Consider the following 15,142-nt stretch of genomic DNA (forward strand, 5'->3'; position numbering starts at 1 on the left):
ATTTTCTGGAGAGTAAAACAGGTATAAAGACACTGATAAACATGTACTGTTCATCATTAAGCAGTTTCTTAGTTCTGCATTATGTCTGTCAGTACTAGCACAGTTTATATTATAAAATATATTATTAAATTAAAATTCAATGACGAAGTTTGTTACCCGTTTCCTAATATTTCAGAAATCCAAATTTCGAAGAAAATCATCTTTATAGAAACATAAACTTTCTAGTATCTCCTTTCTATTTTTCTTAAACCTCTTGATTTGTTGACCATAGTTTTTTGCTTCCATGAACAATTCAGTTTCATTTTAGTTTGAAATTGACTTATTTTTTAACTTATACAATATTTACAAGGTCATTTTGATATGATATTTTAAAAAAAATGAATAAACAGAAATTTTCTTGCAAAAGTGTGTGAATCCTCACTAACTCCTGAATATAAAATATGATCCGATATAAATAATTTAAAAGCAATCGAGCTACATGTACACAATGCCTTATCGCGGTCACGGAATTCCATGCCGCTCATAATATATTGATCCTTGACCCGTCTTCTATTAAGATATTTTCATACTTTCACACTTGTGTTTTGTAAATTCAATTATTTGTCATTTTTATAGGTGTTAGTATTAGACATCAGGCATTTCTCTAGGTAGTAAAAGTTAACTCCTATAATATATTATCTTTGGGATTTTATTATAGAAACTAGAGCATTTTATTTTTAGCCGGGCTCTGCTGAAAGCAGAGTCCTGGCTATAAGCAGGCCAATCGCCAATGTTACTATAAATAGCACAAATAAACAAAAAACCAAACAGCGTCAAGGTAAAGCTTCCGCTATACCAAATAGTTACACAAGGAGCCATGTTTTGTCAAAAGTGTTGTCATTTTGTTTCTTTTCTTAAATTTCGAATGAATTGTCTATCTTTTTTAGTTTTCTTATTAATAACGTGTTTTTAGAACATTACTATGCATTTTGGACACATACAATGCGCATGAATTTTCATGAACTACTTTGCTGCACGATGAAGAAACGGGGATTGAATATATAATGCTTGTTGCAAAATTCAAGGCAGCAACTGTTGAACTTTTTAACTTCTACTAGACAGACTTATTATTTGTTTATAGCCGCTTACAAAATTTGGTCGCTCTCTGATGCTTTGTCGACATTAAAAGCATGAGAGAGAGAGAGAGAGATTGAGAGAGATTCAGTCTTTAGTACACAATATGCATAAAGACACACCAAAAGAGCCCGGCTTTCAGTACTTCAGTACTTTGATTTATTTTTTAGTGCACCAATTTTTACATATGTACATTTTAATGTTATATCTAGGAATAATCAACCTCAAATTCCTGTTCTAAATGTAATATTTTCAATCAATTATATTTTTATAACACTTTAACTGAATTCATTTTCGTTGCAGTCCATTCTGGCGATTTGGTAATGCGTTTTATTGCAGCTAGCATTTTCTATAAATGGTACATGTAATGTCTAAATTTGACAAACTGTAGACTTCATAATTATCAATTTGTAACATGTCAGATGTGCTATTTCCGAGCATGAAAATATAAATCGAAAAACAGAGGACTGAAAATGTACAAAGTTGAAGGTTATTTTCTAACGAAACAATCCACGAAATGTGCATCATACAAAGACACAAGAATAGGGACTGGAAAGTCAAATTGTAAAATGTTAATGCCAGAGTTTCATGGTTACACAATCGGAATTACTAACATTCATACCCAAACTCACAAACCAACACAATTGTATATTCGGATTTATAAATTTATGTGATTGGATTATTTTTAACACAATGACCCTTAATTATTTGTTTTGCTGATACATTTAACAAAGAAGACCTAAGCTCAAACCCAGAAAAAGAAATTTTTGGAAAATATGTTTCATTTGAAACTTCCCTTCTGTAGGGATGGCATACTTACTGTGTAATTTTATTTTTCAGAAGCAACTGTTGAAGGACAAAGATGATATTATTGAAGCTTTAGAGGAACTTCAAATTAAAAATGATAATGCTGACTTTTCGGATCTTTTTTAATAGAACTCATTTCCTCTTGGGACTGTAATCTTCTGCTCTTCTGCCTGAGAATTAACTAGGAATACTAAGAACATTGTAACAAGATAGCTTTGCTAAGACATATTTAAGTCCAGATTTATAACTTTGTTGTGATGAACAATAATATGTTAAATAAACATAACTTATTGTCAAATCAAAACCTAACCATCAAACATAAACATTGCACGCACGCACACACACATATATCCCATGAACTAACAACTATGTAGTTTCAATTTTTAATGTTTATCATCAAATTCAAGGTGGCTATCTTAGTAACCACTCTGTAACAAACATGAAATTTATCTTGTGATATTTTGTTCATCCTATAAATTACTGTGAATTTTAACATGAGTCTGTTATCGCTTGAAATTAACAATTCATGTCGATGTAGTAAGTCTTTAGATGAGTATTTCCAATTTCAAATCAGAGACCTAGCGACTAAATATGCATCAATTGAATAGACCTGCATGTATAAGTGCCACGATCTTGAACGCAACCTTGTCTCTAAGTTGGATGTAAAAACTATGATGTTATGATTTTTTAAAGAGTTGGTTTTCAAAGTTTTATACTTATAATTGCTTTTGTGCCATTTCTTTGATATTTATACCCGCACTTTTTAAAGAAAGTTCGGGTATATTGTTGTTACTCTGTTCCGTCCGTACGTCCGTCCGTCTGTCACGTTTTACTTTCTCAAACTGCTCTTACATCTTATAAACCAGCAAACTGAACTCATGGAGTTTGATTTGGGGTATCATGTTGTTTTGGAAAAAGGTTTCAATTCTCTGATAGTCCTGGGGGTCAAATAATTGGTAAAAAATGAACTCCTCCTACATTTTCAACGGTAGACAAATCATCTTTTGGAATATATTTTAGGGTATCCTATAGATGCGCAATAAGGTTTCGGAATTTTCAATTTTGTCCTGGGGGTCATTTAATGGCTGAAAAATGACGTGGTTTTTTTTTTGTTTTTTCTTTACAAAAAAACTGGTTTCAAAAACGTCATTTTTTTTGGCGGTAGCCAAATGATCTTCTAGAATATGATTGGGGTGTCATATTGAGGTGTGATCAGGTTCCAGAAATTTTTTTTTATTAAGGGGATCAGTGGGCAACAAAAAATGACTTTTTTTTGCAAAAAAGTATGGTTCCCAGAACTCCTCTTACAACTTTTGGAGTAGCTACGTCATCTCTTGGGATATAATTGGGGCTGTCCTAAAGATGTGCAATAGGTTTTAAAAAATTAAATTTCATCCAGGGAGTCAAATAGTAGCAGAACATTGACGTTTATCACTTCAAAAAAAAAACATAGATCCAAGAGCTCCTCTTATGATTTAATGGATAGACACATCATATCTTGGGATATGATAGGGACTGTTCTATAGATGTGCAGTAAGGTTTTAAAAATTTAAATTTCATCCAGGGAGTCAAAAAGTAGCAGAAAATTGATGTTTATCACTTAAAAAAAACATAGATCCTAGAACTCCTTTTATGATTTAATGGATAGACACATCATATCTTGGGATATGATAGGAACTGTTCCATAGATGTGCATTACGGTTTTGAAAAATAAAATTTAACCCTGAGGCCCATTACCTACATACCTTTTGATTCCCTTTAAGGATCAAGAAAATATATGGTTAAGGGGTGGGGATCTTAACCGTTTTTTATATATTCATGCACTTCCTGTTCGAGGGGGGTCATGACCACCCCCGGGGCCCATGACCTACATACCGTTTGATGCATCTTGACACAAGGAACAAGAATATATATGGTTTAAGGGTGGGGATCTCAACTGTTTTGAAGATATTAAGGGACTTGCTGTTTGAGGGGGTCAGGACCACCCACAGGGCCCATGACCTACATAACATTTGATGCTCCTTGACACCAGAAACATGAATATATATGGTTTAGGGGTCATGATTATAACAGTTTCTGAGATATATGGTAATTTCAAATTCCTGGGAGGTGGGGATGACACCAGGGGTCAGATCTAATAAACCCTATATATTGCCAGTAACAGTCAATATATGATTATGAAAACCCTATATTATTATCTTTGTCCGTTTTCAAGTTACCATTTACAATAGAATCTACGATTCTACCTACAAGGTTCAATGTTAGACCCCACACCCTTTGACACCCCCCCCCCCCCCCGAAAAGTGGTTGTCTAACCCAAAATGAGAAAAATCAAACCAGGGTGCACAACTAAATATGCAGGCCTATCATATCCTAGAATTTTGTACTATTCTGTTCAGCCATCTCTGAGAAACAAGTTCAGAGTGGGAAAGAAAAAAAAAGAAGATGAAGAATAATAATACATGTATTAAGAACCGTACAAAAACAATAAGTCTTCAAATTTCATTCGGGAGACTTAATAATAAAGATTAAATAGAGATAGGATCATCAAACATCAATAATTTAAAGATAATTGACAATATCTGATTCTAAGGGAGTCAGGATGACCCCTTAGGGTCATGACTTACATGCCATAATGTTCTGATGCGCCTGCATGACCTAAGGAGGAATAATATCTTTGGATTAAGGTGGGGATCTCAATGGTTTTTATGATATTTGATAATTTCAGGAAGAGCCCTTGGGATCATGACCTACATACCATCTTAAATGCCTTGAACAAAGAAACAATAATATAATGTGTACATGATATATGATTCAATTTAAGAACCCAGATATAGATCAATCATCTGTTCTGTAATACTTCCTATGTATATATACACGTATACTACATGTATTAGTTTGTGTTTTGTTCTACACTATTCATGTTCATGGCTGTAGTTTGGCTTAGTCTTAATTTAAATTACATTAAAAAAATTGTCAAATATATGACTTGGAACCCCCACTCCCAAATAAATTCAAATATAAACAGTTCTCCCCCCCCCCCCCTCCCTTGTCGAATGATCTATTAAAATCAAAATATAATTTGGATGTCTTAAAACTTTTATAAACTGGTAAAAAATGTTATTCTTGAAAAAAATTACATTACACCTTGCATAATTGACAAATGATCTATTGAGATATGATCAGAGGTCATATTTCTACCTTGGGATCAATAAGTAGTATTCATTGACAAGTTAAAATTAATAACAATAAATGATTTAAATTATAAATGTTTATACTCCACATTCCCCCCCCCCCCCCCCCCCATCTAACCTGGTTATAAAGATTCAGTCTTCTTAATACATTCTTACATGTGTACAGATGAGTAGCAAATTTCAAATCATTTCTTGATTGCTTTTTCTCTTGTGATTCACATTAACATTTTGGAAATTGCTAAGATTTTTAAGATTTATAAACAAAATGTTATATGCATCACTGCCATGTGTATTCGCCTATTTGGGGCAATTGTAAAGTCTCCTAAACAAAGCAGTGACATCATTAGGATAGAAATTACCCACATGGATCAAACACTTATTGTTATAACATATGAATAAGATAAAATACATTATTTCTAGTTTTAAAATGTCAGGGTGTCTCCAAGGGGGCATAATCTATATACAATTTTACGCGCAATGACACAATTAAAGAGCAAAAATAAATTATATGGTTTAGGGATGAGGATCTCGGATCTCAGAAGTTAACAAAATATACAGTGTATCATATAATTTCCTATTTTATAAAGGCGGGGGGGGGGGGGTTAAAGACAACACCTGGGGGTCATTAATGTACTTTACACCATTTGATGCATCATAATGACATTAGAAGATATTTTGTATTTTCCTGTTTCGTGAGGTCAGAACAGTCCCGTAAGGTCATGACCTACATTGTATTTGATGCATTATAATACATTAAGAAAGAAATACTCCTTCCTTCCTATTATAATTTACTCATATAAAAATGATAAGTGTCTACACTTACTTACATGTAATACACAAATTTAATAAGAAATTGTTTATACAGGGTCAACATGGGGTCAACTCAATAGTGTAAGTCTGACAAATGAAAAAAAAATAACCTTTGCAACTAAAATGACAGACACTTTACAAATGCGATAGGATAGGTAACGATGATAAGCATATTTAAATATTAAAAGATGATAATACAGTATGCTGTCAAAGGGAGATCACATTTAGAAAGTGAAAGTAGAACTTATATACAAATACAAATATTTTATTGGCACAAACACAATTACAATAATTGGCAAAGGCCAAATGGATATATCAGAACATCATTGTATGTTTACAATAATTGCATGTACAGTATATATATTTTTACTGATCTATATAGATCAGTTTAACATTTCCTTAGACTAATTGACATATGTGTTCAAAGCAGTCATTAATGAATTTAACAGTAATATTTAAAATAGTATGTATTTCACTATTTAAACATACATGTAAAATGTATCTTTCTTTGTCCAAGTTATTGGCAATATTTATTTTACTTATCTTATAAAAATTACTATAATAGCTGTTCTTTAGATGAGAATAGGCTTTACATTGAAAAAGAAAATGAGTTTCACCTTCAATTGCACCAGTTTTACAAGCATTACACTATCTTTCATTCCTAATTGTGGCATTATATCTACCACTTTCTATTGCAAGTTTATGTGCACTTAATCTTATTCTACTAATAGAGGATCTCTCAGATCTTTTCCTGAGTATATCAACATAAGGACTTCTTTTTCTCATATATAATTTTTGAAAAAATGAAAGTTTTTCTGAACTAAAAATGTTTGATGATTGCTCTTGGATACATTGGTCAATGATTCTTTGCTTTATGTTTTGTAAAAAGTGTTGGATTGTGCTTTTATAATTACTAATGTTGGGAATCCCAAATTGTCTAGGATGCCATAAATTTTCTTAGTCCAGGAATTGGAATTGATCGTTCCCTGATATAATTTAAATGCCAAAGAATTAGACGTTATCAAGTGATTCCAATATTTAATGCTTGAGAATGAGATTTTAGACCAAAGTGGTAACCTGTTTAATTCTGACAAACAACCAGCATTAAGTTGCTTTGCAATGTAATCCAAGTATATCTTTAAGAAATTTTACATGAAATTTTTCGATAACTGAAATATCTTTCAATGAGAGATCCACTCCCCATATTTCACAACAATAAAGAAGTACAGGAAGTACAATAGAATCAAAAAGTTTTTCTAAGAGCTTACATGGATTATCAATACCAATTATTTTTTTCATTTTAAAATATGCTTTTCTGGCCTTTTCAACAAGCACAGATGTTGCTAAATTAAACTTCCCATTACTTTTCAATACAATACCCAAATAACAGTATTTTGATACAACTTGCATAGTATTGTTACGGACTTTATCTTTTATAAACAATAAAATATTTTATTATCAATGTAAATGTGATTATCGTCCTTTAATTGTGTAGTTTGTGAAATTGTATAGATGTCGCTTTATATTTGTCACGTGATCATTGTCTATATAAATGTTGATTATCATGATATTTTATTATTCTTTGCTTTGCTCGGTTCTGAATAAGAGCTCAAGTTTCCTGAATAAGGAACAAATGAAGTCCTGAATAAGGCATGGTCAATTAGCCTGAATAAGGCTGCGACTATTCAATTTACAACTGCTTAGCCTGAATAAGGCATCAGCTATTATTATTTTATTTTTACATTTGATTCAATCCTGTGCTGACGCATTTTTGCTGTTTTCAAATTGATAGACTTCCAATAAATCCATAAACACAGAAACTTGTTTTACTTCAAGCAAAACGAATCCCGTAACAGTATTTCCATTGAAAGTGATATTGATGCTTTGATGTTTACTATTTGAGTTAAAAATCATGATTTTAGATTTATCAACATTGACTTGTAATTTCCAATTTGAACAATAGTTATAAAGAATATCCAAACTAGTTTGTAAACCACTTCTGCTCTCTGATAAAATAACAATATCATCAGCATAAAGCAGACAGTTTACATTGAGATTATTTACATGTACAGGTTCACATTTTACATTTTGTTTCATGTCACTGACAATACCATCATAAATATATTGAAAAGTGTAGGGTTAAGAACATCCCCTTGTTTGACACCACATTCAGAGTTAAATATTTTACCTAACCCATCAGAAAATGTTATCCTACTGGTTGTGTTGCTGTACATGGAAAAAAGAATATTAAATAATTTTTGAGAAATATTAGAGTTAAGGAGCTTATAAAATAAACCTTCTCTCCATACAGTGTCAAATGCTTTTCTATGGTCAATGAAAGCAGCATATACTTTTTTACTTTTACAATGGTCAATGATAGTTTTTATAGAGAACAAGTGGTCTGATGTTCTACAGTTTTCTTTGAAGCCAATTTGATTTTCACTTATAAGTGATATGGACTACAAATTCAAGTAACCTAGTATGTATTATTCTATTGAAAGGTTTTCCAAGATTTGAGGTAATTGATATACCTCTGTAATTGCTAGGGTCAAGCCTATTTCCAGATTTATATAACAAAACTAAATAACCCTCATTCCAGCTTTGAGGAAATGTACCAGAATTAAGTATAAAATTAAACAACTTTCCCAAAGAATTTAACAATAAATAACCTCCATGTTTTAAAATCTCATTTGCTATCATATATGTAGATGAGCTTTTCCCATTTTTCAGAGATTTTAAGGCAGTTTTAATTTCATTTATGGTGATTTCTGGTTCAAGGAAATTGCTATGGTGTAGTTTATTTTTCATAGCATGAAATTTTTTTCAATATATCTTTATAAAACTCATTAAGATTGTTGTCAGCTTTATTGATGTTTGTAAAAAATTGGTAAAATTCTTCAGAATTAACTTCATGAGACGAAACCTGTCTTGTGATAGATTTATCCAGTTTGTTCAATAATTCCCAAAATGATTTAGGATTGTTATTAATATTTTTGTAAATATCATTACAAATTGTGTTTCTATAATTTTGTTCCTCAAATTTACATAGTCTTCTGTATTTTGCTTTATATGTATAAAACATTTTCCTGTATTCACCATTGAATGGGTGTTTGTTTACAAGTTTCTCATAATTTTTCACTGTTTTCCTAAGATCAGAACATGACTGTGAGAACCATGGTTTTTTCCTTGTTTTATGTTTGCCTCTTGATGTTTTCATAATAAATTTCGTTGATATTCCTGCACATTCAACAAGTATTGAGCTAAAGGTTTTTGAGATTGATTCACTATCAAGAAATTCATTATTCATAAATTCAGAAAATTTAATTTGAAATAAACTGCTTTGAATATTAATTATTAGTGTATGATTCTATTGCATCATTGGTCCACAGAAATTTTCCAGGAATAGGTTGTAAATTATTTAATCTATCAGAGTAAGGTTCTGAGCAAAAACTGTCAAATATTGCACAACATATAGGCCGATGGTCTGAGAAGGGTGTAAAATCTAAAACTTCAAAGTAACCTACTGAATTCAGAATATCCTTAGATACAAGACAATAATCAACAAGACTACAGCCGTTATATGTTATACAAGTTGGCTGACCAGTTAGGTCACCTGTTGTTCTACCATTTAAAATTCGTAAACCAGATTCCTTACAAAGGTTCAAAAGGCATTTGCCACTATTGTTAATATGTTTGTGGTCAAGATTATTTCTGGACATAATTCTATCTGGTTGATATAGAACATCATCAGAACTTTTTTTTCTTTTTTATATTTATGTTTTTTATTCATGACTTTCACAGCTTTCTTACATAATACATTTCTTTTGGAATCTCAACATTTTTTTACATACAATATACATGCAAGAATAGATATATAATAGTTCACAATGGTGTGAAATTTAAAGTTTGTTTTTTATGTTTTTAGTGGGGGTGAGAAAGGACAGAAAACATTGAGTGAAATAATATGCATATAAACACAAACAAAAGAAACAAAAGAAGAAAAGCAAATAAAAAATATAACATGCACACCAACTTATAAATTGACAGCTCTAAATTTAAGGATTTTCCAATATGTGATTATAATATACACAAACAACAGCATGAATATAATATTTAGCACGTACATGTACATATATTTATTTATGAGAAAAAAGAAGGCGGAGAGAAAAAAGCTGACGGGGCAATGGTTGCTTTGCAGCATAGCTGTCTATCAGGGTTTGCTTATCAAAAAGATTTATTTAGATATTTTAAAAAAGCATCATACATTATTTTAACAAATAGTTGGGGATATAGTAAAGACTTGCTAAATTCTTTCAATAATATTCTCCAAGTGTCTCTCAAATTTTTCAAATTCACAGTTCTTTAAAAGTAAATATTTTCCCACAAGAAGCCTGTTTTCAATTTTCCTTTTGAGTTCCAACACATTTAAAGTTGGGTAAGTTTTAAGTCTACAAGTGAAAATATACTGTTTTACAATATAACTTAACAGGTTTTGTATTCTATACATATGGTAGTTTTTATATTAACCAAAAAGTATACTTTGCTTATCAAACATTAGGGACACCCTGTAGTTTCTTAAAAATAACTCTTCAATGTCACTCCATAGTTCTTTTACAAATGGGCATTCCACAAAAAGATGACTGATTGTTTCAGAATCTTGTTTACAAAAAGAACATTTAGGGGATTCAATAAGTTTAAGCTTATGCAAGTAATAATTTGTTGGTAATATCCTGTGTAAAATTTGGAATTGTAACCAATGGAATTTAGATTCTTGGGTTGTCTTAAAAGGAAGTTCAAATATTTTATACCAATCATTCTCATTAGACATTGTGTCATTCTCTTCCCATATTAGTATTGCTTTATTTTGGACCCTCTTTTCCCTTATCAATATATTATACATATCTTTACATCCTTTTCTATTTTTGTAGAATATGGCTAATGTGTTTGGGATATATGGTCCAACTGTTGGTTTAATTTCTTTTATATTGCATTCACCTATTCGTTTTAATATACTCTTTTTTAGACCATTATATTCAACAAAGTTAGTCTTAATACCAAGTTCAATTAAAGATTCAAAACTTCTAAAGTCACCATCTATATCAAAAAGGTCAATGATGCAAACAAAACCAGCATTAAAAAAACTTCTCAAAAATATACTTTCCTTGTTTATCTTTACCCTTGGGTTATACCATATGTGTTCAAAAAGTGGATTGGTGTTTTGGGAGATTGTCTCACTTATTTTTATGTAACTTAGGAACACCTCTGACCAAAATTTGTTACCTATACTTTTACTGTGTTTAAGTATATAATCCGAGCCCTTTATCCATAAGTTATTTATTTTTATTTTCATTTGAGCTTCTAATAAATTAACCCACTTGGATTTTGATGTGAGGAGTCTACGAATCCAACTTGATTTCAAAGCAAGTGTAAAATCAGAGTAATCAATCATTTTCAATCCCCCTAGTCTATAATCTTGAATGACAATATTTTTTTTAATTTTGTGGACTTAGCCACCCCATAGGAAATAATATAGTTCTTTATCAATTTCTTTTAACATTTCATTGTTGGGGTTTGGTAAGGTAAGAATAAGGTGGTTAAATTTTGGAATAATTAAATTTTTCAAAACCACTAATCGTCCAAAAGGTGTTAGTTTTCTGCATTTCCATTGTTTTAAAGTACTTTGAATTTTTTGAAATATTGGGTTGTACTTTAAATCAATCATTTCATTAAGATTTATGGAGAATTTAATTCATAACAAGTCAAAAGTGTTATTTCCCCATTCTAACTTCCATCTTGAATGATGAAAAACCTCTTTTGAAAATTTTTTGCTCCCAATCCAAACAAGTTTTGTTTTAGAAAAATTTATTTTTAGTCCTGATAAGTCAGCAAAAAAATCTAGTTCTCTTAGAATTCCATCTAATGATTCTGGGGATCCATATGAAAACAGAGTAGTATTATCTGCATACTGTGAAAGTTTATATTCTTCTCCTTCTATAATTATACCTTTAATATCTTTGTTATTTCTTATAAGAATCCCTAAAACTTCTGCACATAAAAGAAAAAGATATGGTGAAATTGGGTCACCCTGTCTACAGCCCCTTTGAGGGTAAAAATGATCTGACGCTATCCCATTTTGAATAACACATGACTTGATTCCACTATAGAAAGTTTTTACCCAATCTTTAATTGAATCACCAAAATTAAATAGATCAAGGGTCTGGTAAATAAATCTCCAAGATATGGAATCAAATGCTTTTTCAAAGTCTATCAACATTAATAATCCTGGTATTTGGTTTTGTTCAGTATAGTTCATTCAATCATACACTAGTCTAATATTTTCTCCTATGAATCTTCCCTTTAAAAATCCTGTTTGGTCACTACTGATTAGTTTGTCTAAGACTTTTTTTAATCGTTCAGCTATACATCCAGAGGCTAATTTATAGACAACATTTAATAGACTTATTGGGCACCAATTTTTTAAATATTGCTTAGGTTTTCCTTCTTTGGGAATACAGGTAATAATTCCTAATTTATTAGTTTCTGAAAAGTTCAACAATTCATATGAGTTATCTATTGCCCGTGTTATAAAGGAACCCAAGTCTTTCCAAAAAAATTTAAAAAACTCGCTAGAGAAACCATCCGGTCCAGGACTTTTATCATTCTTCATTTTTTTAAGAAAGTTAAATACTTCTGTTTTGATTAATGGGCCTTCAATGTATTGCAATTCCTTAGTATCTAATTTTGGAAAGTCAAACTGATTTATTTTTTCTTTAACAAAATTTTCTCCAGCTTCCTGTGTTTTTTTACTATACAGCTTCTCATAGAAGTTTTTTGTTTCATTTAAAATTTGATCTTGATCATATATTATTGTTTCGTCTTCTTGCACTAGTTTTGGTATTTGCTTATTGATAAAGTTTTTAGATTCTAAAGAAGTAAAGTACTTAGAAGGCTTTTCACCTTCCTCTATCCATTTGCTTCTTGACCATAAACACTGTCCTTTAAGCCTTTCTTTTCTAATATTCTCAAGTTCATTTTGTTTGCTGGTAATATCAGGCAAGGATTGTTCTCCTAAGTTTTGTTCCAGAATAAGTATTTCTTTCTCTAATTGTGATTCTCGCTTACTTGCATTTTTCTTCTTAAAAGTAGAGTATGAGATTGTTTTCCCTCTTATTTCCATTAACAAGATGTCTAGAAATATTTGGTCATTTATTGTAAAAGATATTATGTCATTGTCTATCTCTGGGATTAATTCTCTATTATAGACTAAACAGGCATATTGTAGCTTAACCTCGCAAATCTTTTCCTTAATTAATTTAACATAATCCTTGTCTGTTAGTATTGAATTATTAAATTTCCAAAAACCTTTACCCCTCTTAAATTCATTTGTTTTAAAAATTAATACTACTGGTGAATGGTCTGATCGATAACTATTTTCAAACTTTATTTGTGGAGCCAGAGATAAAAAAGATTGTGAGATCAAAAAAAAATCAAGTCTTCCCTGTTTAATTGGGTTTCTCTTTCTCCAGGTGTATCTAGGCCTTGATTCAATACTAAGTTAAAATCCCCACCTATTATTACATATTGGCCTGAGTAAATTTCTTCTATCTTTCCTAACAATTGGGAATACAACTCTGGGGTATCAGAATTTGGGCCATATAAGTTGACTAGTAAAAATTGTAGGTTGTCAATTGTAGCCTCTAAAATAAGATAATTTCCATTTTCATCTCTGTAATTTTTATGTACTTTAACTTCACAATTATCATTAAAGAGAATTGCAATTCCCCTTGAATTTGACTTATATGAATTAAAAAAGACATCATGACCCCACATTGTTTCTATATAATTTTCTTCTTCAGTTGTAAAATGTGTATCTTGAATAAAATATCATCAGAACTTGTGTGTTCAAAACATTATATGTAGTACAACAATCTGGATAACGAAAATTCTTCAGCAATACCTTACAATGCTGACATTTTACAGTAATCAGACTAGCTATCTGATAATAAACATATATCTTTATGGACATATATGTCTATTTTGTAAATTTGAACAGTGCTTTTTTAGGTTTTCAAAAGTAGCTTACATCTAAAACAAGAACAAGTAACATATTATCATAATACACTGTATTACAAAGTTGTTCAGTGCTAAATGAGTAATTGAGTTGTAGAATGTATCATGTACTTTAACCGTTATTTATAATGTTGACATTATATAGTATTCAGACTAGTAATATCTGATAATAAAAAAAAGAAATAAAGAAAAAAAACCATATTATATGTCTATTTGTAAATTGGTACAGTATTTTTTAGGTTTTAGAAAGTAGCTAATATTAAAAACAAAAGCAAGTAAAATATCATAATATTCCAATGTTTTTCAGTACTAAATGAGCCACAGAACATGTATGTATATATGTGTGCTGGCATCTCATTATATTGTGCTACTGCTACTACATGTATTATGCTTACCTAAATTGGTCAACATCATAATGATAATCCAATTAAAACACAATAATGAGTTCCTTTAGCTGATCTTAACTAATCCTTTTCTGCATACGGAAAACACAGACATGTATGTATGGGTGCTGCTAAAACGCGGAACGGAAAACGGAACGGAATGGAAAATATCATCACGTTTATCGCTTAAAAAGGGTATATACTGACCAGAAACAATTTACTTTGTATCTTTTATTTATATCTAATGAATGATTATCAACATGTTGCTATCTTATTAATATTCATATGAATGTCTATCAATTATAGCATTGTAGTCATTCGGCTTTTGTTGAGTACGAAACGGAAAAATCGAATGTATACGATTTGTGAAACATTAATATGATTAAACGAGCAAATTAGCTGTTTCTTTTTACTTATTTTTCTTATATGGTATTGCTGGCATATCAGCGTAACGTACGCAGTTAGTGAAAGCGTTTTATGCGTGTTTTGAGTATTTTTATATTTCAAATATGATATACATGTATATACTTACATCAAAATTGAATTTTCGGTGTTCTAAACGATCTTTTATCATACAGACGATACAGTATCATTGAGACGGAAGAAAAAAACCGTAGGACTGACGACATTAAAAATTGAAATACAGTAAACATTAAAATGCCCGGTAATTTGTGAAACTAGTAATTTGTGAAACTAGTATTTTAAGCAATGCAATTTTGTTTACGTTTGCATTACTAAGCAGTTGTTTATTCCAGCAGCTATATA

At 30.6% G+C, this 15,142-nt stretch overlaps 1 protein-coding gene across 1 annotated transcript in view; it reads left to right on the top strand.

Moving 5' to 3' along the window:
• LOC128182836 (sterile alpha motif domain-containing protein 9-like) overlaps positions 1-2,734 on the top strand; it is a 30,437-nt gene extending 27,703 nt beyond the window's left edge. Inside the window, exon 8 of the mRNA XM_052851591.1 lies at positions 1,954-2,734. Coding sequence (XP_052707551.1) covers positions 1,954-2,046 — 93 coding nt within the window. The 3' untranslated portion in view covers positions 2,047-2,734. The remainder of the gene's footprint in view (positions 1-1,953) is intronic.
• Positions 2,735-15,142: the final 12,408 nt, after the last annotated feature.

Source organism: Crassostrea angulata, chromosome 5, assembly GCF_025612915.1.
Source record: "Crassostrea angulata isolate pt1a10 chromosome 5, ASM2561291v2, whole genome shotgun sequence".
Classification (NCBI taxonomy): domain Eukaryota; kingdom Metazoa; phylum Mollusca; class Bivalvia; order Ostreida; family Ostreidae; genus Magallana; species Magallana angulata.